The 22,860-nt window shown below is 39.9% G+C and overlaps 1 protein-coding gene and 1 pseudogene across 1 annotated transcript; both read left to right on the forward strand.

Moving 5' to 3' along the window:
* Positions 1 to 927, forward strand: LOC148775694 (olfactory receptor 4C6-like; the record flags this gene model as incomplete). The annotated part of the gene is made up of 1 exon (XM_088843410.1): positions 1 to 927. A coding segment is annotated over one exon (927 nt), but the record flags the coding sequence as incomplete, so codon positions are not given.
* Positions 928 to 20,797: 19,870 nt separating this feature from the next.
* LOC129554132 (olfactory receptor 4C16-like) lies at positions 20,798 to 21,730 on the forward strand (annotated as a pseudogene).
* Positions 21,731 to 22,860: the final 1,130 nt, after the last annotated feature.

Below are 22,860 nucleotides of genomic sequence, written 5' to 3' on the forward strand. Positions count from 1 at the left end.
GGGAATCCCAACAATGTGACAGAATTCATCCTTTTGGGCATTGCAAAGAATCCAGAACTATGGAAAATATTCTCTGCTGTGTTTCTAGTGATGTGTGTGTCCACCATTTTGGGAAACCTCCTCACTGTGGTAACTGTGGTCTCAAGTCAGAGTCTGAGATCACCCATGTATTTTTTCCTTGCGTACCTCTCCCTCACGGATGTCACCTACTCTTCCGTCATTGCCCCCAAGATGATTGTGGACTCCCTCTCTGAGAGCACTGCCATCTCCCTCAAAACCTGCATGACCCAGCTCTTCATTGACCACTTCTTTGGTGGAGTGGGCATCATCCTTCTCATCGTGATGGCCTATGACCGCTACGTGGCCATCTGTAAGCCCCTGTACTACATGACCGTCATGAGGCCTCGTGTGTGCTGCCTACTACTGGGAGCGTCATGGGTGGGGGCATTTACCCATGCAACAGTGCAGCTGCTCTTCATGTATCAAATTCCCTTCTGTGGCCCTAACGTCATTGATCATTTTATGTGTGATTTGTTTCCATTGCTGAAACTGGCCTGCGTGGACACCCGCACCCTGGGCCTCTTAATCATCCTCAACAGTGGGGTGATGTGTGTGGCCATCTTCCTCATCCTCGTCACCTCCTATATGGTCATCCTCTGCTCCCTGAAGTCCTGCGGCTCCAAAGGGCGGCATAAAGCCCTCTCCACCTGTGGCTCCCACCTAATGGTGGTCTTCATGTTCTTTGTGCCTTGTATTTTCTTGTACGTGAGGCCTGTGGTCACTTACCCCATAGACAAGGCAATGGCTGTGTCCTTTACCATTGTCGCACCCATGTTGAATCCCCTGATCTACACCTTGAGGAACATGGAGGTGAAAAAGGCCATGAGGAGACTGTGGATGAAACAAGGAACCTCATGTGGTCATTAGCTCACGTGCCAAGACCAGTTCTTTCTTACAAGGACAGTGTGCCTTTACCTTCCCATTCGTTCCGATCTGTTGAGGATTCAGCAGTCACTGGCACCATTTAACCACGCAGATCAGGTTGATTCTATAATCCTGTTATTCACCACCTCTCCAGTGCATTTTGTGCCCCCTTCCCTTTCTCACAAGCCTCTGGACACTCTCTTTCTCTCTCTATTTTTTTATCCTGTCTTTTGAGTAATTCAAGCCTTTTCTGGTTTGGGGCTTTTGCTTTTCTTACTCTGCTTACTCCTGAAATTCTGTTCCCCAGAGTTTTTCTTTTCTGTCTCTATCTCATGTGTTTTTTCCTCTTTCAGATGAACTCTCATTTCCTTAGACAAGTTTTCCCTGATGGTTTTCTCTAGCAGTTTTTCTAGGTTACTCTTTAACTCTTCATCCGATTATATCCTTAGTATCAAAGTCACAAACTATATTTTAAAAATAAATTATTGGCTTTTATCTTTTTCTTCCAACAAATTTGTAATCCTTGTAAGGTCAGAGATTATATTTACTGCTTCATGCTGTGGGTAGAACACGGTCAGTAAGCTAGTAGGTGCTTAATAAATATCCTTGAATGAATTAAGTGTAAAAGTAACTTGTTTTTTTAATATTACAAATTGATACTGAAAAGTAGTGCATTATAGGAGTTAGAATTATATGGTTTGCATGCTTCCAAGTGTCTTTTCTGGAAACTTTTGGAAGCAAACACAATCTTGGATTAGTACTGTACTCAGTACTTTAATATTTAATGAGGATGTGGGAAAAAAAGAGAACTCTTTATATACTGTAGGTGAGAATGTAGATTGGTACTATGGAAAACAATATGGAGGTTCCTCAGAAATTAAAAGTATAACTGCCATGTGGCCTAGCAAGTTCACTTCTGGGTATATACTCAAAGAAAATGGAAGCAGGATATCTAAGAGATTTAATCATTTCCATGTTTATTGTAGCATTTTTACAATGCCCAAGATAAGCAAGCAACCTCAATGCCCATCAAGAGATAAATGGATCAAAGATGTTTGTATGTGTGTATTTGATGCTCGAAAAATAAGGGTTAAAGGTGTTAACCCTCCCCACAATGGAAAAATGGAGTAAAAAAAAATTTTAATAAGGAATACAGCACTGTCAAAATTCTCTGCTGCTGTTATTTCTCCTTTAGAGAAGGAGAATAAGAATCACTCACACTGGGAGTCAACACTCTTCAGAATCTAGTGTCTGTAGCTATGGCGTTTATGAAAAAAGAGTAACTCTGTAAAGACCTAACTTTTTCTTTAACTGTGGGAAAATGTTCCTTGCTGTTACATCATAGAGTTGGATTTCAGAATCCAAATGACGTTTCTTTTCCTCCAGATCGCGCTTTGTCTGTCACTAGAGAGACACTGGTATCTTTTAAAAAGCCTCCCTTACCTAGCATATGGGAAGTCTAACGTCTTAGGCTAAATTAGCATTCTGTTATAATTTTCTTAGTTTTAAAAAGGCATGGCATATATGATAGCAATAGTTACAATACCAGTCATAGTATTTCAAGCAAACACAATACTTAAGCTAGTATTTATTTTTATACACAAAAATGTGTACAGTAGATATTTCATGTTAGTTATCATCAGCTATTTTTGAAAATTTTGAGGTTCATTTATTTACTGAAGAATATTTGCTTATATTGTATGAGGTGTCCGATCAGGGTACACAGTCATGAATAAGGTGATGCTTCTCTTTTACCTTGGGGTTTACATTCTAGTGCAGGAGACAATACATCAGTTCAGTTCAGTCGCTCAGTCGTGTCCGACTCTCCGCGACCCCATGAATCACAGCACGCCAGGCTTCCCTGTCCATCACCAACTCCTGGAGTTCACTCAAACTCATGTCCACAGAGTCGGTGATGCCATCCAGCCATCTCATTCTCTGTCATCCCCTTCTCCTCCCACCCCCAACCTTTCCCAGCATCAGAGTCTTTTCCAGTGAGTCCAAGGGACTCTCAAGAGTCTTCTCCAACACCACAGTTCCAAAGCATCAATTCTTCAGTGATCAGCTTTCTTCACAGTCCAACTCTCACATCCATACATGACCACGGGAAAAACCATAGCCTTGACTAGACGGACCTTGGTTGGCAAAGTAATGTCTCTGCTTTTTAATATACTATCAAAGTTGGTCATAACTTTCCTTCCAAGAAGTAAGCATCTTTTAATTTCATGGCTGCAATCAGCATCTGCAGTGATTTTGGAGCCCAAAAAAATAAAGTCTGACACTGTTTCCACTGTTTTTCCATCTCTTTCCCATGAAATGTTGAGACCAGATGCCATGATCTTTGTTTTCTGAATGTTGAGCTTCAAGCCAACCTTTTCACTCTCCTCTTTCACCTTCATTAAGAGGCTTTTGAGTTCCTCTTCACTTTCTGCCATAAGGGTTGTGTCATCTGCATATCTGAGATTATTGATATTTCTCCCAGCAATCTTGATTCCAGCTTGTGCTTCTTCCAGCCCAGCGTTCCTCATGATGTACTCTGCATATAAGTTAAATAAGCAAGGTGACAATATACAGCCTTGACGCACTCCTTTTCCTATTTGGAACCAGTCTGTTGTTCCATGTCCAGTTCTGACTGTTGCTTCCTGACCTGCAGACAGGTTTCTCAAGAGGCAGGTCAGGTGGTCTGGGATTCCCATCTCTTTCAGAATGTTCCACAGTTTATTGTGATCCACACAGTCAAAGGCTTTGGCATACATAGAAGCGAAAATAAAGTCATGAAGTGTTAACAGATTGTCAGAAACTGTAGTGGAATGGTGCCTATGTGACCAGAGAACTTTAATTAGGTGGACAATGGGGCTTTCCTGAGAGGTTACTTCTAAACTGAGACCTAAATGATGAGGCAGAATCATCCTTAAACACATCTATGAGAAGAGCATTTCAAGGGACTACTGAAAAGCTTGTGAAAAACTTATAAGGCAGAAGCCAGCTTGAATAGAAGAAGGTCAGGATAATCAGTGGAGAGGAGGGAATGTGATGCAAGGTGAGATGCGAAATTACACAGGTTTCTTCTGATCAAGAAATCTGCTGTTTGTTGACTTTTAAGTTCAAAAAGAATTATGTGCATCAGAATAATTTTGATTACAAGAATAATTAAAAATCAAATCCTTCATGTGTAATTAATAGTTACAATAATTAAAAATCCTTCATCCTTCAACAATTTGGCATCAAACATCTTTGCACACAGGCTTCCCAGATGGTGCTAGTGGTGAAGAACATGCCTGCCAATGCAGGAGACATAAGAGACACCAATTCAATCCCTGGGTCAGAAGATCCCTTGGTGGAAGGCGTGGGGACCTACTCCAGTATTCTTGTCTGGAAAATCCCACGAATAGAGGAGCCTGGTGGGCTCCATAGGGTCATAAAGAGTTGGACATGACAAGCAACTTGGTACGCATGCACACATCTTTGCACTGAGCGTCCATTTGATTTTTGCTACGTCATAACAGAGCGTAATGTTTACTGGCTGCTTACAATATCTTAAAATTGAACATCTGGATTCACCTAAAAATTATTTTTCTTGCCTCATGTCAAAGAAGAAGAAAAAACTGCTCAGTTTCATTTCAATCACTCATTCGTGTCCTACTCTTTGCGACCCCAAGAACTGCAGCATGCCAGGCCTCCCTGTGTATCACCAACTCCTGGAGTCCACCCAAACTCAAGTCCATTGAGTTGGTGATGCCATCCAACCATCTCATCCTCTGTCGTCCCCTTCTCCTCCTGCCCTCAATCTTTCCCAGCATCAAGGTCTTTTCAAATGAGTCAGCTCTTTGCATCAGGTGGCCAAGGTATTGGAGTTTTAGCTTCAACATCAGTCCTTCCAATGAACACCCAGGACTGATGTCCTTTAGGATGGACTGGTTGGATCTCCTTGCAGTCCTGACAGTGTGTAAATGTAGATCTCTGTGAGACCTTTCTGATTATCATTTTTACTATTTTAATTATGAGAATTATAAGGTTCATAATGAGATCCCTAAAGCTAAATAATATTTTTGGTAATTCTGTAGCATAAGAGTAGGTCCAGAATTTACATTTTCTTTTACAAAGGTAAGGCCATTCTGACCATTTAAGCTGCAATTAGATTCCACAAATATCTTCTCTCTTCTGTATGTCTCCCTAATTTCTTCACATGAAATAGTTTTATTCATTACACATATTATTTTTCAGCTCACTGCTCACTTTTTTTGTTTGGTTCTTTAATACTCTTTATTTTGAAGCAAATCTTGGTCTTGCTTCCTTAAAAAAAAACTCACTGTGGATAATTGATTGCAAATACTCTAATCTGTGTATCAGAATAGAAAATTTCAATATTTATGATACAAAGACATTGCAAAGTAGTAATAAGATAACATTTTAATATGAAGGAGAGTATTTGTCTAAAAATCAAGAACTACTGCAAACATCCAACTTACTCAGTTCAGTTCAGTTCAGTCACTTAGTCGTGTCCGACTCTTCATGACCCCATGAACCACAGCACGCCAGGCCTCCCTGTCCATCACCAACTCCCGGAATTCACTCAAACTCATGTCCATCGAGTCGGTATTGCCATCCAGCCATCTCATTCTCTGTCGTCCCCGTCTCCTCCCACCCCCAATCCCTCCCAGCATCAGACTCTTTTCCAGTGAGTCAATTCGTCGCATGAGGTGGCCAAAGTATTGGAGTTTCAGCTTTAGCATCAGTCCTTCCAATGAACACCCAGGATTGATCTCCTTTAGAATGGACTGGTTGGATCTCCTTGCAGTCCAAGGGACTCTCAAGAGTGTTCTCCAACACCACAGTTCAAAAGCATCAATTCTTTGGCCATCAGCTTTCTTCACAGTCCAACTCTCACATCCATACATGACCACGGGAAAAACCATAGCCTTGAATAGATGGACCTTGGTTGGCAAAGTAATGTCTCTGCTTTTTAATATGCTGTCTAGGTTGGTCATAACTTTCCTTCCAAGGAGTAAGCGTCTTTTAATTTCATGGCTGCAATCAGCATCCGTAGTGATTCTTACCTACTCTTAAAAATTCCTTCATATCTATGCTCCCATGCAAAGCAATCAACATCTTTATTGTACTCTAGACCATATTTCCTTCTTGTTTGCATGAAGGCATTGGTCTAAAAATATCTTCTATATCTATTTTATCTACATTTTGCTTTTTATTTGATCATTTTACTTCAGCAAAGAAGCAAATCTGCTATACCCTTCATTAAAGTGAAATCTCCCATTGATTCCTTTTCCTTCATCAGTTGCTCTTTCGTTTCATTCTCTCCTCTTTCTTACAAAACACAAGAGATTCTCTAAAACTTGTCTCCCATTTCTCTCCTTCTGTTTGGTTTAAACACTTTCAGCAGTTAAATTTCTCTTTTCTGGGTCACCAGTGCCCTCTACGTTATTCCACATAACTGTCATCAATCACTTCTCATCTTACAGAATCCACCAGCAGTGTTTCATCTCATCTTTCTTGGCACACTCTTTGAGCAATGATTCTTTGAGGTTGAGACCTGGAAATCCAAATTCCTCCATGGTATTTCCACCTGAATGACTAATAGATTTCTTAAATAGGCCCCAATGCCAAAGCATATTTTCATGAAAATTGATATAACAATTCTAAAATTATATGCATGTGTGCTTGTCTTTAAATAAGTTTGGTGACAGAAGAAAAGAAGAGAAGAATAGGAAACTAGATTTATTAGATGTTAGAACACACCACATTCCAGAATGTTTGGCTCTAGGTGAGTGAGCACACCATCGTGATTATTTGGGTTGTGAGGATCTTTTTTGTATAGTTCTTCCGTGTATTCCTGCCACCTCTTCTTAACATCATCTGCTTCTTTTAGGTTGATACCCTTTCTGTCTTTATTGAGCCTGTCTTTGCATGAAATATTCCCTTGGTATCTCTAATTTTCTTGAAGAGATCTCTAGTCTTTCCTATTCTATTGTTTTCCTCTATTTCTTGGCATTAATCACTGAGGAAGGCTTTCTCATCTCTCCTTGCGATTCTTTGGAACTCTGCATTCAAATGGGTATATCTTTCCTTTTCTCCTTTGCTTTTCGCTTCTCTTCTTTTCATAGCTATTTGTAAGGCTTCCCCAGACAGCCAGTTTGCTTTTTTGCATCTCTTTTTCTTGGGGATGGTCTTGATCCCTGTCTCCTGTACAATGTCAGGAACCTCCATTCACATTTCATCAGGCACTCTGCCTATCAGATCTAATCCGTTAAAACTATTTCTCACTTCCACTATATAATCATACGGGATTTGATTCTGGAATGTGAAGTCAAGTGGGCCTTAGGAAGTATCACTACAGACAAAGCTAGTGGAAGTGATGGAATTCCAGTTGAGCTATTTCAAATCCTAAAAGATGATGCTGTGAAAGTGCTGCATGCAATATGTCAGAAAATTTGGAAAACTCAGCAGTGGCCACAGGACTGGAAAATGTCAGTTTTCATTCTAATTGCAAAGAAAGGCAATGCCAAAGAATGCTCAAACTACCGTACAATTGCACTCATCTCACACGCTAGTAAAGTCATGCTCAAAATTCTCCAAACCAGGCTTTAGCAATACGTGAACCATGAATTTCCAGCTGTTCTGGTTTTAGAAAAGGCAGAGATCAAATTGCCAACATTCGATGGATCATCGAAAAAGCAAGAGAGTTCCAGAAACACATCTATTTCTGCTTTATTGACTACGTCAAAACCTTGGACTGTGTGGATCACAATAAACTGTGGAAAATTCTGAAAGAGCTGGGAATACCAGACTACCTGACCTGGCTCTTGAGAAATCTTTCTCCAGGTCAGGAAGCAACAGTTAGAACTGGACATGGAACAACAGACTGGTTCCAAATAGGAAAAGGATTATGTCAAGGCTGTATATTGTCACCCTGCTTATTTAACTTCTATGCAGAGTACATCATGAGAAATGCTGGGCTGGAAGAAGCACAAGCTGGAATCAAGTTTGCCGAGAGAAATATCAATAACCTCAGATATGCAGATGACACCACCCTTATGGCAGAAAGAGAAGAAGAACCAAAGAGCCTCTTGAAGAAAGTGAAAGAGGAGAGTGAAAAAGTTGGCTTGAAGCTCAACATTTAGAAAATGAAGATCTTGGCATCTGGTCCCATCACTTCATGGCAGATAGATTGGGAAACAGTGGAAACAGTGACATACCTTATATTTTTGGGTTCCAAAATCACTGCAGATGATGATTGAAGTCAAAAAAATTAAAAGATGCATAGCTGATTGCCGAAGAATTGATGCTTTTGAACTGTGGTGCTGGAGAAGACTCTTGAGTGTCCCTTGCACTGCAGGGAGATCCAACCAGTCCATTCTAAAAGAGATCAATCCTGGGTGTTCATTGGAAGGACTGATGCTAAAGCTGAAACTGCAATACTTTGGCCACTTCATGCGACGAGTTGACTCTAAAGACTGATGCTGGGAGGGATTGGGGGTGGGAGGAGACGGGGACGACAGAGAATGAGATGGCTGGATGGCATCACCGACTCTATGGACATGAGTTTGAGTGAAGTCCGGGAGTTGGTGATGGACAGGGAGACCTGGCGTGCTATGATTCATGGGGTCACAAAGAGTTGGACACGACTGAGCAACTGAACTGAACTGATTCCTTGGAAGTAAAGAAATGACCAATCTAGACAGCAGATTAAAATGCAGAGACATTACTTTGTCAACAAATGTCCACCTAGTCAAGACTATGATTTTTCCAGTTGTCATGTATGGATTTGAGAGTTGTACTATAAAGAAATCTGAGCAGTGAAGAATCGATACTTTTGAACTGTGGTGTTGGAGAAGACTCTTGAGAGTCCCTTGGACTGCAAGGAGATCCAACCAGTCCATCCTAAAGGAAATCAGTCCTGGGTGTTCATTGGAAGGCCTGATATTGAAGCTGAATCTAATATTATGGCCACCTGATGCGAAGAACTGACTCATTTGAAAAGACCCTGATTTTGGGAAAGATTGAAAGAAGGAGGAGAAGGGGACGAATGAGGTTGAGATGGTTGGATGTCATCACTGACTCACTGGACGTGGGTTTGGGTAGACTCCGGCAGTTGGTGATGGGCAGGCAGTTCTGGCGTGCTGCAGTCCATGGGGTCGCGAAGAGTTGGACACAACTGAGCTACTGAACTAAACTGAACTGATGTGTGAAATAATACTTCACTGTGGTTTAATTTGCCAAAACAGTCTTTAGAAAGGACAGAGCTTAAAGTTTCAACTTTCAAGATTTCAGACTACTTCAAAGCTACAGTAATCAAAACAAGGAACAAAAGCAGACAGAGAGGTTAATGTAACAAAACAGCCTAGAAATAAACCCACACACTATGGTCCATTAATCTATGATCTTAAAAGTGGCAAGAATATGCAGTTGGAGAAGGCATCCTCTTCATTAAATGATGGTCAAAGAATTAAAAAGCTACATGTAAAAGAATGAAATTAAAACATTTTCTAACACCATATACTTTTAAAGGTATACTCAAAAGAGCTGAATGTCAGACTGAAAGCCATAAAACTAAAGGGCAGTATAGGTAGAACACTCTGACATAAATCATAGCAATGTTTTTAATGGATCATAATTAAAAGTATTTTCACAGCAATGGAAGCTATAAACAAGATGAAAAGATATCCTGAATGGGAGAAAATATTTGCTAATAATTTGTTTGATAAGGGGTTAATATCCAAAATACATACATAGCTCATACAGTTAAAAAAACAAAAAAACAACTGATTCAAACTGAAGACCTAACAGAACTTTTTCCAAAGAAGACATGCAGTTGGTCAAGAGGCACTTATAAAGATGCTCAAAGTTGTTACTCTTTAAAGAAATGTAAATTGTATCCTCTTCTTTCTTAAAAGACACTGTTTTATGTGTTAAATTCTTGCTTAGAATTTTTGTTTGTTTGTTTGTTTGAAACTTAGACTGTGTTGTTCAGTCAGCTCAGACTCTTTGCAACCCGTCGCCCGCAGCACACCAGGCTTCCTTGTCCATTGTCTCCCAGAATCTGCACAAATTCGTGTCCATTGAGTCCGTGATCCTATCTAAATATCTCATTTCATTGACTATATTAGAGCACACTTTTCCGTTCTGCTAAGTTTCTAACACCAGGAAGGGCAATTTAGGTACTAACTGGTAGCATAGCTGTTTCTGGATGACCCACTTTCTTCTTTTTTTAAATTAATTTATTTATTTTTTATTTATTTATTTTTTTTTTAGGTAATTATTTTTTATTGGAGGCAAATTATTTTACAATATTATATTGGTTGGTTTTGCCATACATTGATATGAATTTGCCCCGGGTTTACATAAGTTCCCCCTCCTGAACCCCCCTCCCACCTCCCTCCTCCCTTTATCCTCCCTCTGGGTCATCCCCGCATGCCAGCCCCGAGCATCGTATAACATGCATTGACCCTGAACTAGTGATTCGTTTCACATATGACAACATACGTGTTTCAATGCCATTCTCCCAAATCATCCCACCCTCACCCTCTCCTATAGAGTCCCAAAGACTGTTCTATACATCTGTGTCTCTTTTGCTATCTCGTATACAGTGTTATCATTTGCATCTTTCTAAATTCCATATATATGCGTTAGTATACTGTATTGGTGTTTCTCTTTCTGGCTTACTTCACTCTGTATAATAGGCTCCAGTTTCATCCACCTCATTAGAACTGATTCAAATGTATTCTTTTTAATGGCTGAATAATACTCCATTGTGTATATGTACCAAAGCTTTCTTATCCATTCGTCTGCAGATGGACATCTAGGTTGCTTCCATGTCCTGGCTATTATAAACAGTGCTGCAATGAACATTGGAGTACACGTGTCTCTTTCAATTCTGGTTTCCTCGGTGTGTATGCCCAGGAGTGCGATTGCTGGATCATATGGCAGTTCTATTTCCAGTTTTTTGAGGAATCTCCACACTGTTCTCCATAGTGGCTGTACTAGTTTGCATTCCCACCAACAGTGTAAGAGGGTTCCTTTCTCTCCACATCCTCTCCAGCATTTATTGCATGTAGACTTTTGGATAGCAGCCATTCTGACTGGTGTGAAATGGTATCTCATTGTGGTTTTGATTTGCATCTCTCTGATTATGAGGGATGTTGAGCATTTTTTCATGTGTTTGTTAGCCATCTTTATGTCTTCTTTGGAGAAATGTCTGTTTAGTTCTTTGGCCCATTTTTTGATTGGGTCATTTATTTTTCTGGAATTGAGCTGCAGGAGCTGCTTGTATAATTTGGAGATTAATCCTTTATCAGTTGCTTCATTTGCTATTATTTTCTCCCATTCTGAAGGCTGTCTTTTCACCTTACTTATAGTTTCCTTTGCTGTGCGGAAGCTTTTGATTTTAATTAGGTCCCATTTGTTTATTTTTGCTTTTATTTCCAATATTCTGGGAGGTGGGTCTTGGAGGATCCTGCTGTGATTTATGTCGGAGAGTGTTTTGCCTACGTTCTCCTCTAGGAGTTTTATAGTTTCTGGTCTTACATTTAGCTCTCTAATCCATTTTGAGTTTATTTTGGTGTATGGTGTTAGGAAGTGTTCTAGTTTCATTCTTTTACAAGTGGCTGACAAGTTTTCCCAGCATCACTTGTTAAAGAGACTGTCTTTTCTCCATTTGATATTCTTGTCTCCTTTGTCAAAGATGAGGTGTCCATAGATACGTGGATTTATCTCTGGGCTTTCTATTTTGTTCCATTGATCTATATTTCTGTCTTTATGCCAGTACCATACTGTCTTGATGACTGTGGTTTTGTAGTAGAGCCTGAAGTCCGGCAGGTTAATTCCCCCAGTTCCATTTTTCTTCCTCAAGATTGCTTTGGCTATTCGAGGTTTTTTGTATTTCCATACAAATTGTGAGATTATTTGTTCTAGTTCTGTGAAAAATATCTTTGGTAGCTTGATAGGGATTGCATTGAATGTATAAATTACTTTGGGTAGTATACTCATTTTAACAATATTTATTCTTCCAATCCATGAACATGGTATATTTCTCCATCTATTAGTGTCCTCTTTGATTGCTTTCAGTAGTGTTTTATAGTTTTCTATGTACAAGTCTTTTGTTTCCTTAGGTAGATATATTCCTAAGTATTTAATTCTTTTCGTTGCAACAGTGAATGGAATAGTTTCCTTAATTTCTCTTTCTATTTTCTCATTATTAGTGTATAGGAATGAAAGGGATTTCTGTGTGTTGATTTTATATCCTGCAACGTTACTGTAATCATTGATTAGCTCTAGTAGTTTTCTGGTAGAGTCTCTAGGGTTTTCTGTGTAGAGGATCATGTCATCAGCGAACAGTGAAAGTTTTACTTCTTCTTTTCCAATTTGTATTCCTTTTATGTCTTTTTCTGCTCTGATTGCTGTAGCCAAAACTTCCAGAACTATGTTGAATAGTAGTGGTGAGAGTGGGCACCCTTGTCTTGTTCCTGACTTAAGGGGAAATGCTTTCAGTTTTTCACCATTGAGGATAATGTTTGCTGTGGGTTTGTCATATATAGCTTTTATTATGTTGAGGTATGTCCCTTCTATTCCCACTTTCTGGAGGGTTTTTATCATAAATGGATGTTGAATTTTGTCGAAGGCTTTCTCTGCATCTATTGAGATAATCATATGATTTTTATTTTTCAGTTTGTTAATGTGGTGTATTATGTTGACTGATTTGCGGATATTGAAGAATCCTTGCATTCCTGGGATAAAGCCCACTTGGTCATGATGTATGATCTTCTTAATATGCTGTTGGATTCTGATTGCTAGAATTTTGTGAAGGATTTTTGCATCTATGTTCATCAGTGATATTGGCCTGTAGTTTTCTTTTTTTGTGGGGTCTTTACGAGGTTTTGGGATTAGGGTGATGGTGGCCTCATAGAATGAGTTTGGAAGTTTCCCTTCCTCAGCAATTTTCTGGAAGAGTTTGAGTAGAATAGGTGTTAGCTCTTCTCTAAATTTTTGGTAGAATTCATCTGTGAAGCCGTCTGGACCTGGGCTTTTGTTTGCTGGGAGATTTTTGATTACAGTTTCAATTTCCGTGCTTGTGATGGGTCTGTTCAGATTTTCTATTTCTTCCTGGTTCAGTTTTGGAAAGTTGTATTTTTCTAGGAATTTGTCCATTTCTTCCAGGTTATTCATTTTATTGCCATATAATTCCTGATAGTATTCTCTAATAATCCTTTGTATTTCTGTGTTGTCGGTTGTGATCTCTCCATTTTCATTTCTAATTTTATTGATTTGGTTTTTCTCCCTTTGTTTCTTGATAAGTCTGGCTAGTGGTTTGTCAATTTTATTTACCTTCTCAAAGAACCAGCTTTTGGCTTTGTTGATTTTTGCTATAGTCTCTTTTGTTTCTTTTGCATTTATCTCTGCCCTAATTTTTACAATTTCTTTCCTTCTACTGACCCTGGGGTTCTTCATTTCTTCCTTTTCTAGTTGCTTTAGATGTAGAGTTGGGTTATTTAGTTGCCTTTTTTCTTGTTTCTTGAGGTGTGCCTATATTGCTATGAACTTCCCCCTTAGCACTGCTTTTACAGTGTCCCAGAGGTTTTGGGTTGTTGTGTTTTCATTTTCATTCATTTCTATGCATATTTTTATTTCTCTTTCGATTTCTTCTATGATTTGTTCGTTGCTCAGCAGCATGTTGTTCAGCCTCCATATGTTGGCATGTTTAATAGTTTTTCTCCCATAATTGAGATCTAATTTTACTGCATTGTGGTCAGAAAAGATGCATGGAATGATTTCAACTTTTTTGAATTTACCAAGGCTAGATTTATGGCCCAGGATGTGATCTATCCTGGAAAAGGTTCCATGTGCACTTGAGAAAAAGGTGAAATTCATTGTTTTGGGGTGAAATGTCCTATAGATATCAATTAGGTCTAACTGGTCTATTGTATCATTTAAAGATTGTGTTTCCTTGTTAATTTTCTGTTTAGTTGATCTATCCATAGATGTAAGTGGGGTATTAAAATCTCCCACTATTATTGCATTATTGTTAATTTCCCCTTTCATACTTGTTAGTAATTGTCTTACATATTACGGTGCTCCTATGTTGGGTGCATAAATATTTATAATTGTTATGTCTTCATCTTGGATTGATCCTTTGATCATTATGTAGTTTCCTTCTTTGTCTCTTTTCACGGCCTTTGTTTTAAAGTCTATTTTATCTGATATGAGTATTGCTACTCCTGCTTTCTTTTGGTCTCTATTTGCATGGAATATCTTTTTCCAGCCCTTCACTTTCAGTCTGTATGTGTCCCTCGTTTTGAGGTGGGTCTCTTGCAGACAACATATATGGGGGTCTTGTTTTTGTATCCATTCAGCCAGCCTTTGTCTTTTGGTTGGGGCATTCAACCCATTTACGTTTAAGGTAATTATTGATAAGTACGATCCCGTAGCCATTTTCTTTATTGCTTTGGGTTCGAGTTTATACACGCTTTCTGTGTTTCCTGTCTAGAAAAGATCCTTTAGCATTTGTTGGAGAGCTGGTTTGGTAATGCTGAATTCTCTCAGCTTTTGCTTGTCTGTAAAGCTTTTGATTTCTCCTTCATATTTGAATGAGATCCTTGCTGGGTACAGTAGTCTGGGCTGTAGGTTATTTTCTTTCATCACTTTAAGTATGTCTTGCCATTCCCTCCTGGCCTGAAGAGTTTCTGTTGAAAGATCAGCTGTTATCCTTATGGGAATCCCCTTGTGTGTTATTTGCTGTTTTTCCCTTGCTGCTTTTAATATTTGTTCTTTGTGTTTGATCTTTGTTAATTTGATTAATATGTGTCTAGGAGTATTTCGCCTTGGGTTTATCCTGTTGGGGACTCTCTGGGTTTCTTGGACTTGGGTGATTATTTCTTTCCCTATTTTAGGGAAGTTTTCAACTATTATCTCCTCAAGTATTCTTTCATGGTCTTTCTTTTTGTCTTCTTCTTCTGGGATTCCTATGATTCGAATGTTGGACCGTTTAACATTGTCCCAGAGGTCTCTAATATTGTTCTCATTTCTTTTAATTTGTTTTTCTTTTTTCCTCTCTGTTTCATTTATTTCTACAATTCTATCTTCTAGCTCGCTTATCCTGTCTTCTGCCTCTGTTATTCTACTGTTTGTTCCCTCCAGAGTGTTTCTGATCTCATCTATTGTATTATTCATTGTATATTGACTCTTTTTTATTTCCTCTAAGTCCTTATTAAACCTTTCTTCCATCTTCTCAATCCTTTTCTCCAGGTTATTTATCTGTAACTCCATTTTGCTTTCAAGATTTTGAATCATTTTCACCACCAAAATTCGAAATTCTTTTTCATGTAGATTCCCTATATCTTCCTCTTTTGTTTGTGTCGGTGGGCATTTATCTTGATCCTTTACTTGCTGGGTATTTCTCTGCTTCTTCATCTTGCTTATAATGCTTTGCTTGGGGTGGCCTTTCCCTCTTCTGGCCGTCTGTGGAGTTCTCTTTATTATGTAGTTTCCTTGCTGTGTGTGGGGTTGGACAGGTGACTTGTCAAGGTTCCCTGGTTATGGAAGCCTGTGTCGGTGTTCTGGTGGGTGGAGCTGGATTTCTTCTCTCTCGAGTGCAATGAAGTGTCCAGTAATGAGTTATGAGATGTCAGTGGGTTTGGAGTGACTTTGGGCAGCCTGTATATTGAAGCTCAGGGCTAGTTTCCTGTGTTACTGGAGAATTTGCGTGGTATGTCTTGCTCTGGAACTTGTTGACCCTTGGGTTTAGCATAGGTATGGAGACGTTTGATGAGCTCCTATCGATTAATGTTCCCTGGAGTCAGGACTTCTCTGGTGTTCTCAGGATTCGGGCTTAAGCCTCTTGCCTCTGGTTTTTGGTCTTATTCTTGGAGTAGTCTCTAGACGTCTCTATCTGTCATTTCCAATGTGGTTCCCTCTGTTTTAGCTTCTGTCTGCTGGTCTCTTCAGTGTCTAATTTCCACCCTGATACTAGGGGGTGGGTGGACACTTTTTAAGGCTCAGTTGTTCAGTCCTGTTCTGGGAAGGGAGGGACGCTGCAGTCAATTATCTCTGGCGTCTGTGGGGAGTGCTCGCAGCGTCTCGGCCACACTGGGTTTGCCCCCGCTCACAGCACGTATGCTGTCCCAGTCTATAATGCACAGGCTCTAGGTTGCTCTGCCGGGAATGATCTGAGGCCGGCACCAGGTTGTATGCACTTCCCAGGTCTGAGCGGCTCAAGTTCAGGTTCTCAGGTACTCCACAAAGGCGCAGACTTGGTTGGGCCTGCGTTTTGTGCCTTCCCTGGTCCGAGCAGCTCAGGGGACCAGGTGTTTGGCAAGCGCGGTCTCTGCGACTTATCGCCTCCCCAGTCCCCGCCACTCAGTTTTCTGGGTGTACAACCGGCGCACCTTCTCAGGGGCATATCGACCGGCCCGAGCCCAAGAAGTCCTGATTAGCAACAAGCCTGCCTGAAGTTTGTATCGGATGCCTTTCTGGGGCCGCGGTTGCCCACTCCAGCTCTGGCTGCGCTCCCTGCCTGTCTCGGCGGGGGACGGGGGATGGGCCAGCCGCAGCCGGCTCGCTCTGCTTAGTCCTTTATTCTGTGAGCGGGGCTGGCCGAGTCATAGGTTAGAGCTTTCTGCCTTTTCGTGGGGAAGCTATCCCACAGTCTGCTTTGCTCTCCCCAGTTCTCTCAGATTGTTCTCGCGGCATTCAAGCCCAGTCCTCTCTCCAAGCAGTTCAGCCGGCTCCTCCCTGCCCAGCCCCCACTGCTAATGGCGTATGCAGGCGTCCACGCTGCTTCTCCGCTGGGAGTTACCGTTTGGCGGGTAGTCTGTGGGTTTTAAAAAAATCTTAAAAAAAAAGAGGGTTATGTGGCCCTCTGAGCTTCCAAGGCTCGCCACAGATTCTCCAGTGAGAATGTTTCCTGGTGCTTGGAAACTTCTCTCTTTTTAAAGCCTCCCTTCCCGGGACGGAGCTCCGTCCTTACTTCTTTTGTCTCGCTTTTTATCTTTTATGTTTTTTCCTACCTCCTTTCGAAGACAATGGGCTGCTTTTCTGGGTGCCTGACGTCCTCTGCCAGCATTCAGAAGTTGTTTTGTGGACTTTACTCGCGTTCAAATGTTCTTTTGATGAATTTGTGGAGGAGAAAGTGGTCTCGCCGTCCTATTCCTCCGCCATCTTATTCCTCCCCTCGACCCACTTTCTTTTTAATGAATAACTATTTTTATTCTTTTTTTTTTTAACCTTCTCTCTCTACCATTCATTTGTTTTATTCCTCTTTTTTCCCTGGTAAGGTTGTTCAGAGGGAAGAAGCTAAGAATTCCAAATACTTGTTTATATGTGATTAGAGGGCGTGAGAAAAATTGACTTGTTTTCCTAATAAGATAAACAGACAAATGAAAGCTGTTTATCACACATGAAGTGTTTCTGACCAGCACAGTGGGGGGACTTTCGGGAGGACACTGTCTATGATGCCAAACCTTATGTCATTGTTTCTTAAAATATTCCCCCTGGAATTCAGAGAAGAACGATTTTTTTTGCTGCTCTGTGAAAAGGTTGCTATCATAAAGGATGGTCAGAATTGACACTTCCTCAGTGTCTTCTAGCAGGTAAGTGAAACACATTTTTCATGTTTTACTCTAGTGGCGTAATTACAAAATTAGCCATCACAATTTTCTAATATATTTCCATATCTATTTTGAATGCACTTATAACCACAGAACTCTGTGAAAGTTTTTTTTTTTAAGATTTACTGTTAATAAAAGAAATAAATAAAATGAACACAAATGAGGAAAAACGATGTTACAAACTCAATAAATCTTGACATGTTAAAACTCATTATTGTAACGAAATAATAGAGGAATGTATTTCATGTGTTATTGTTTTCATTACAAATTCTAGAGATAGCAGAGTGTAAGAAAGTTCATGCATAACGTTGATGCAAGGAAGTGTGAGAAGATAAACCCTCACTAGGAGCTAGGAGTACTAGAAATAACACATGTACACCCAGGGCAGATCCAGGTCAATGTATGGCAAAACCAATACAATAATGTAAAGTAATTAGCCTCCAATAAAAATAAATAAATTAAAGGCTTATGGAAACAGTGATCTTCACATAGCTTTGGGAAAATGGTAACTTTTCCATCTCCATGTGACAACTTTGCACAGAATATTGCATATCACTTTATAGAATCATTCAGTTCAGTTCAGTTCAGTTGCTCAGTCGTGTCTGACTCTTTGCAACCCCATGAATCACAGCACGCCAGGCCTCCCTGTCCATCACCAACTCCTGGAGTTCACTCAAACTCATGTCCATCGAGTTGGTGATGCCATCCAGCCGTCTCATTCTCTGTCGTCCCCGTCTCCTCCCACCCCCAATCACTACAGCATCAGAGTCTTTTTCCAGTGAGTCAACTCGTCGCATGAGGTGGCCAAAGTATTGCAGTTTCAGCTTTAGTCAGTCCTTCCAATGAACACCCAGGATTGATCTCCTTTAGAATGGACTGGTTGGATCTCCTTGCAGTCCAAGGGACTCTCAAGAGTCTTCTCCAGCACCACAGTTCAAAAGCATCAATTCTTCGGCGATCAGCTTTCTTCACAGTCCAACTCTCACATCCATACATAACCATGGGAAAAACCATAGCCTTGATTAGACGGACATTTGTTGGCAAAGTAATGTCTCTGCTTTTTATTACTCCTTCTATTCTCCCAAAATAGCATCATAAGTTTTTAATTGGCACTTTCCACATTTCAAGCATTTAATTTGAAAAGGTAAATACCTAATTCTCAGAAAACTTTTGGAGGAAACACGGCAATGAAGAGCCTGAAAACTATAATTAAGTTGAAAGATAATGTGTCATTTATGGGGGATGAGCACTCCTGAGAAATATTGGGTAGAAATATTTCCTTTTCATCAACATTTGTATCTGTCAGTGTTCTTCCACATTTGGTCTTTTTTACCCTTACCCCTCCACCAGGCACCAGTTCTATGCCTAATAAGATTTGAACAGAAAAGAAATATTAATTTATCTCTACATATGGTAAGCAGAGATATACATAAAGCGTGAATAATGAGCACTTTGGGGCCACTTTCTGACTCGCAGGCCGGCTGTTTTCTAAGGCGTCTGTGGGTCAGATAATCAGGAATCATACGGACAGATGAGGAGCTCAGCGAGGGAAGATTATGTACTCTTTTCCTTGGACTATTGAGTGATAAATAATCTCCGGACAATCTGTTGAAGTTTCCACAAAGAATGGCAAGTTCTGCAAAGAAATAAAGTGAGTGGAGAATTTCCTCTAAAGATGGACATCTAGGGCAACCGAGTCAGGGGGAAGTGGACAAAGAGCCTCCTTAAATTAAGCAATGCTTCTCCCTGTGGCCTCTGCCGTAAGACAGCTCTTTAAGCACAGAAGAATCTGCCTAACGCTAAATAGATAATGTTTCACCCTTATCTATTTTTCAGCTTTGCCTGCGTGCTTTTCTTTTAGGCCTTCTCTCCCAGCCCCCACATCAAAAGATTATCTCCTTAACAAATATAGTCATTTTAAATTTGTAACATCCATTTCAAGAGTAGAAGTGAAGACCGTATCTATTGAAAACCAGCATTGCTTCTTTTTAAAAGTACATCTTCTGTCTTCTCCTTCTTTGCTTTTTTCTGAGACTTGAGGATTTTCAGGTACTTGAACAATACAAGCTCTCCTGGGAATAAAACCATGATTGGATCCTATACCAACCACCTGATGGCACACAACTATCTCCCCAAATTACTCCAGATCTAAGATGCTTAAGAGAAAAATACTAACTTTTGAGCAATAACCCGGCATCCTTCATTTAGTACCATAACTTCAGGAATTCTGAGTTTTCTAAATGGTGTTTTTAGAAGTTGGAAAAAAAGATAAACTGGAATATTTGAGATAATAGCATATGAAATAACATTTATTTCTGATCGCTGCTGCTGCTGCTGCTAAGTCACTTCAGTCATGTCCGACTCTGTGTGACCCTTTAGACGGAAGCCCACCAGGCTCCCCCGTCCCTGGGATTCTCCAGGCAAGAACACTGGAGTGGGTTGCCATTTCCTTCTCCAATGTGTGAAAGTGAAAAGTGAAAGTGAAGTCGCTCAGTCATGTCTGACCCTTAGCGACCCCACGGACTGCAGCCTACCAGGCTCCTCCATCCATGGGATTCTCCAGGCTAGAGTACTTTAGTGGCTTGCCATTAGTATTTGTTTAATACAGAATTTCACATTCATTACGATAATAGCAGATTATTTAAAGAGTATATTTCCTGTTCATTGCTCAAGTTGCAATAATTGGAATAAGAGTGCAAGGAAGAGGTGGAACACATGAAATATATATATACATATATATGATTATATATCTCTATGTATAGCAATTATGTGATACATAAATGTTTATGCATGATGTTTTTAACAGAGTTAAAGGGGTAGTGTGACCTTATATTTATATCATGAACCTCCAAAGGCAGTCATGTATATCCTAAATCCCAAGTGATATACCATGAAAAACATGTGCCATAAAATTTTTGAATATGACAAACAAAGAAATAACAAAGACATATCTCTTAACTATGCATTCAACAAATTGGAAACGTTAATCAATAACGGTATCACACTTAGCAAGCTTTATGAAAAGAAAATCTTATAGGAAATTCTTACTTTCAGAAGCTTATTTGAAACTCACAGTAAACCTTTGCAGTGATCATTAAAAATTATCACACAAAGTTTTAACATGAGTTATTAAGAAATCACAGGTACAATGGCCCCCAAAAGCAATATTCCATAACATCATGTAACATCCTATGAATTATTTCCTTATTTTTTTCAGATTAATCATTTCACACTCATCTCTTCTCCTCTTTCATAAAATCATGCAGCTGAAAAATAATGTGACTGAATTTATTCTGCTTGGGTTGACACAAGATCCTGTTAGGAAGAAAATAGTGTTTGTCATTTTCTTGATTCTTTACTTGGGGATATTGCTGGGTAACCTGATGATTATTGTCACCGTCAAGACTAGCCGGGCACTTGGGAGTCCAATGTACTTCTTCCTTTTCTACCTATCCTTATCTGATGCCTGCTTCTGTACCTCCATAGCTCCTAGAATGATTGCTGATGCCCTTTTGAAGAAGCCCACTATCTCTTTCAGTGAGTGCATGATCCAAGTCTTTGCATTCCACTTCTTTGGCTGCCTGGAGGTCTTCATCCTGATCCTCATGGCTGTTGACCGCTATGTGGCCATCTGTAAGCCTCTACACTACATGACCATCATGAGCCATCGAGTCTGCGGTGTGCTAATGTCCCTGGCCTGGGTGGGGTCCTGTGTGCATTCATCAGCTCAGATTCTTCTAGCCTTGAGTCTGCCTTTCTGTGGTCCCAATGTGATTGACCACTACTTCTGTGACTTGCAGCCTTTGTTGAAACTTGCCTGTACAGACACCTATGTGACCAACCTACTCTTGGTGTCCAACAACGGGGCCATCTGTACCGTGAGCTTCGTCATGCTGATGCTCTCCTATGCTATCATCTTGCATTCTCTGAGAAACCACAGCGCTGAGGGGAGGAGAAAAGCCCTCTCCACCTGCATCTCCCACGTCATCGTGGTCATCTTGTTCTTTGGTCCTTGCATATTTATATACACTCGCCCGGCTACCACCTTCTCCATGGATAAGATGATAGCTGTGTTTTATACAATTGGGACACCTTTGTTGAACCCTCTGATTTATACCCTGAGGAATGCAGAAGTGAAAAATGCCATGAGGATGTTATAGAGTAAGAAGTTGATGTCAGATGAAAAAATATGAGTAGAAATTTCAAGATTTATTCAGTGTTTGAACTGACCTAGAAAAAGTCCATAGAGACCATTCTCGTCTCATTGTGAAGTTAGCATAATTCTGTCTTAGGGTGTGACAGCCACTGCCCTTAAGATTGAAAAGCAGCGTGCACACACATACTTGTTAGTGTTGAGTCCGACTTATGTAGAGGTAGAGAGGACACTAGGTATAAGCAGGCTTTAAAGCCCAGCAGCTTGGACGCTGTGCCTCTGTATCTCTCACTTGCCTGTATTCATGTCTCTGAGGTTTTCATCTAATGTGTTCCCTGCCCTTCTTCACCTTGCTGTCTCCTGTTTTGCTCCTATGTAATCTTGCCCTATATTCTTAAATACACAACTTAGTAACATTTTTGTTTCCTCAACATTTTTATTAAAAACTTCTCTTTCATCATGTCTAGTCAATGCCCTTCAATTAGCTTTTTTGTTCCTGATTAACACTTGATTCAAATAACAGCAGAAGCTTCATGTAGTAAGAGACAGTATATAATCTAGCAGTTTTTTCCTTTCAATTATTTTTTGATCACTCCAAATTCTTACCATACATTTAAGCAGACCCTTCCTTCTCAGGTGGAAAGTTAACATTCTGAGGTCAGATTTTTCAATCTTAAGAAGGTTTTAATTGTTCAGTTTCTTCTCATTTTCGCATTTTTAATAAAGTCTACACTGTGCTCCTCACATGACTGAAGTGACTTAGTTAACATGCTCACTATGCTCCTAATATGGTTTCTTCTAATTTGGGGACAATATAAAGGTTTCTCTTGAATCGTACCAATCATGATATTGAAAAAATAATGGTGGCAATTATAAATATAGTATGTATATTACAAAATAAATAGATTTATGTGGGGTTGTAGATAAAGTGTAGACAGTTGATGTTAGTGAATTTCAAAATATTAATATATTGAATATGCTGAATGATATAAGTCAGAAGTTATTTATGCTTGAGAAAGAATTATTTATGTACACATATATGAATTATGAATTTCCTTTCTTGAAAAGGAAAAACTAGAATCAGGAAAAAGTATAGTGGTCTCTAGAAATTCCAAAGGAGAAGCAATGGGAAGAATAGGTCGCACAAAAACCAGTTTTAGCAAAGGAAAA

This window comes from Moschus berezovskii, chromosome 14 (assembly GCF_049115385.1).
Source record: "Moschus berezovskii isolate FMDL1 chromosome 14, NW_MosBer_1.0, whole genome shotgun sequence".
In the NCBI taxonomy this organism is placed as follows: domain Eukaryota; kingdom Metazoa; phylum Chordata; class Mammalia; order Artiodactyla; family Moschidae; genus Moschus; species Moschus berezovskii.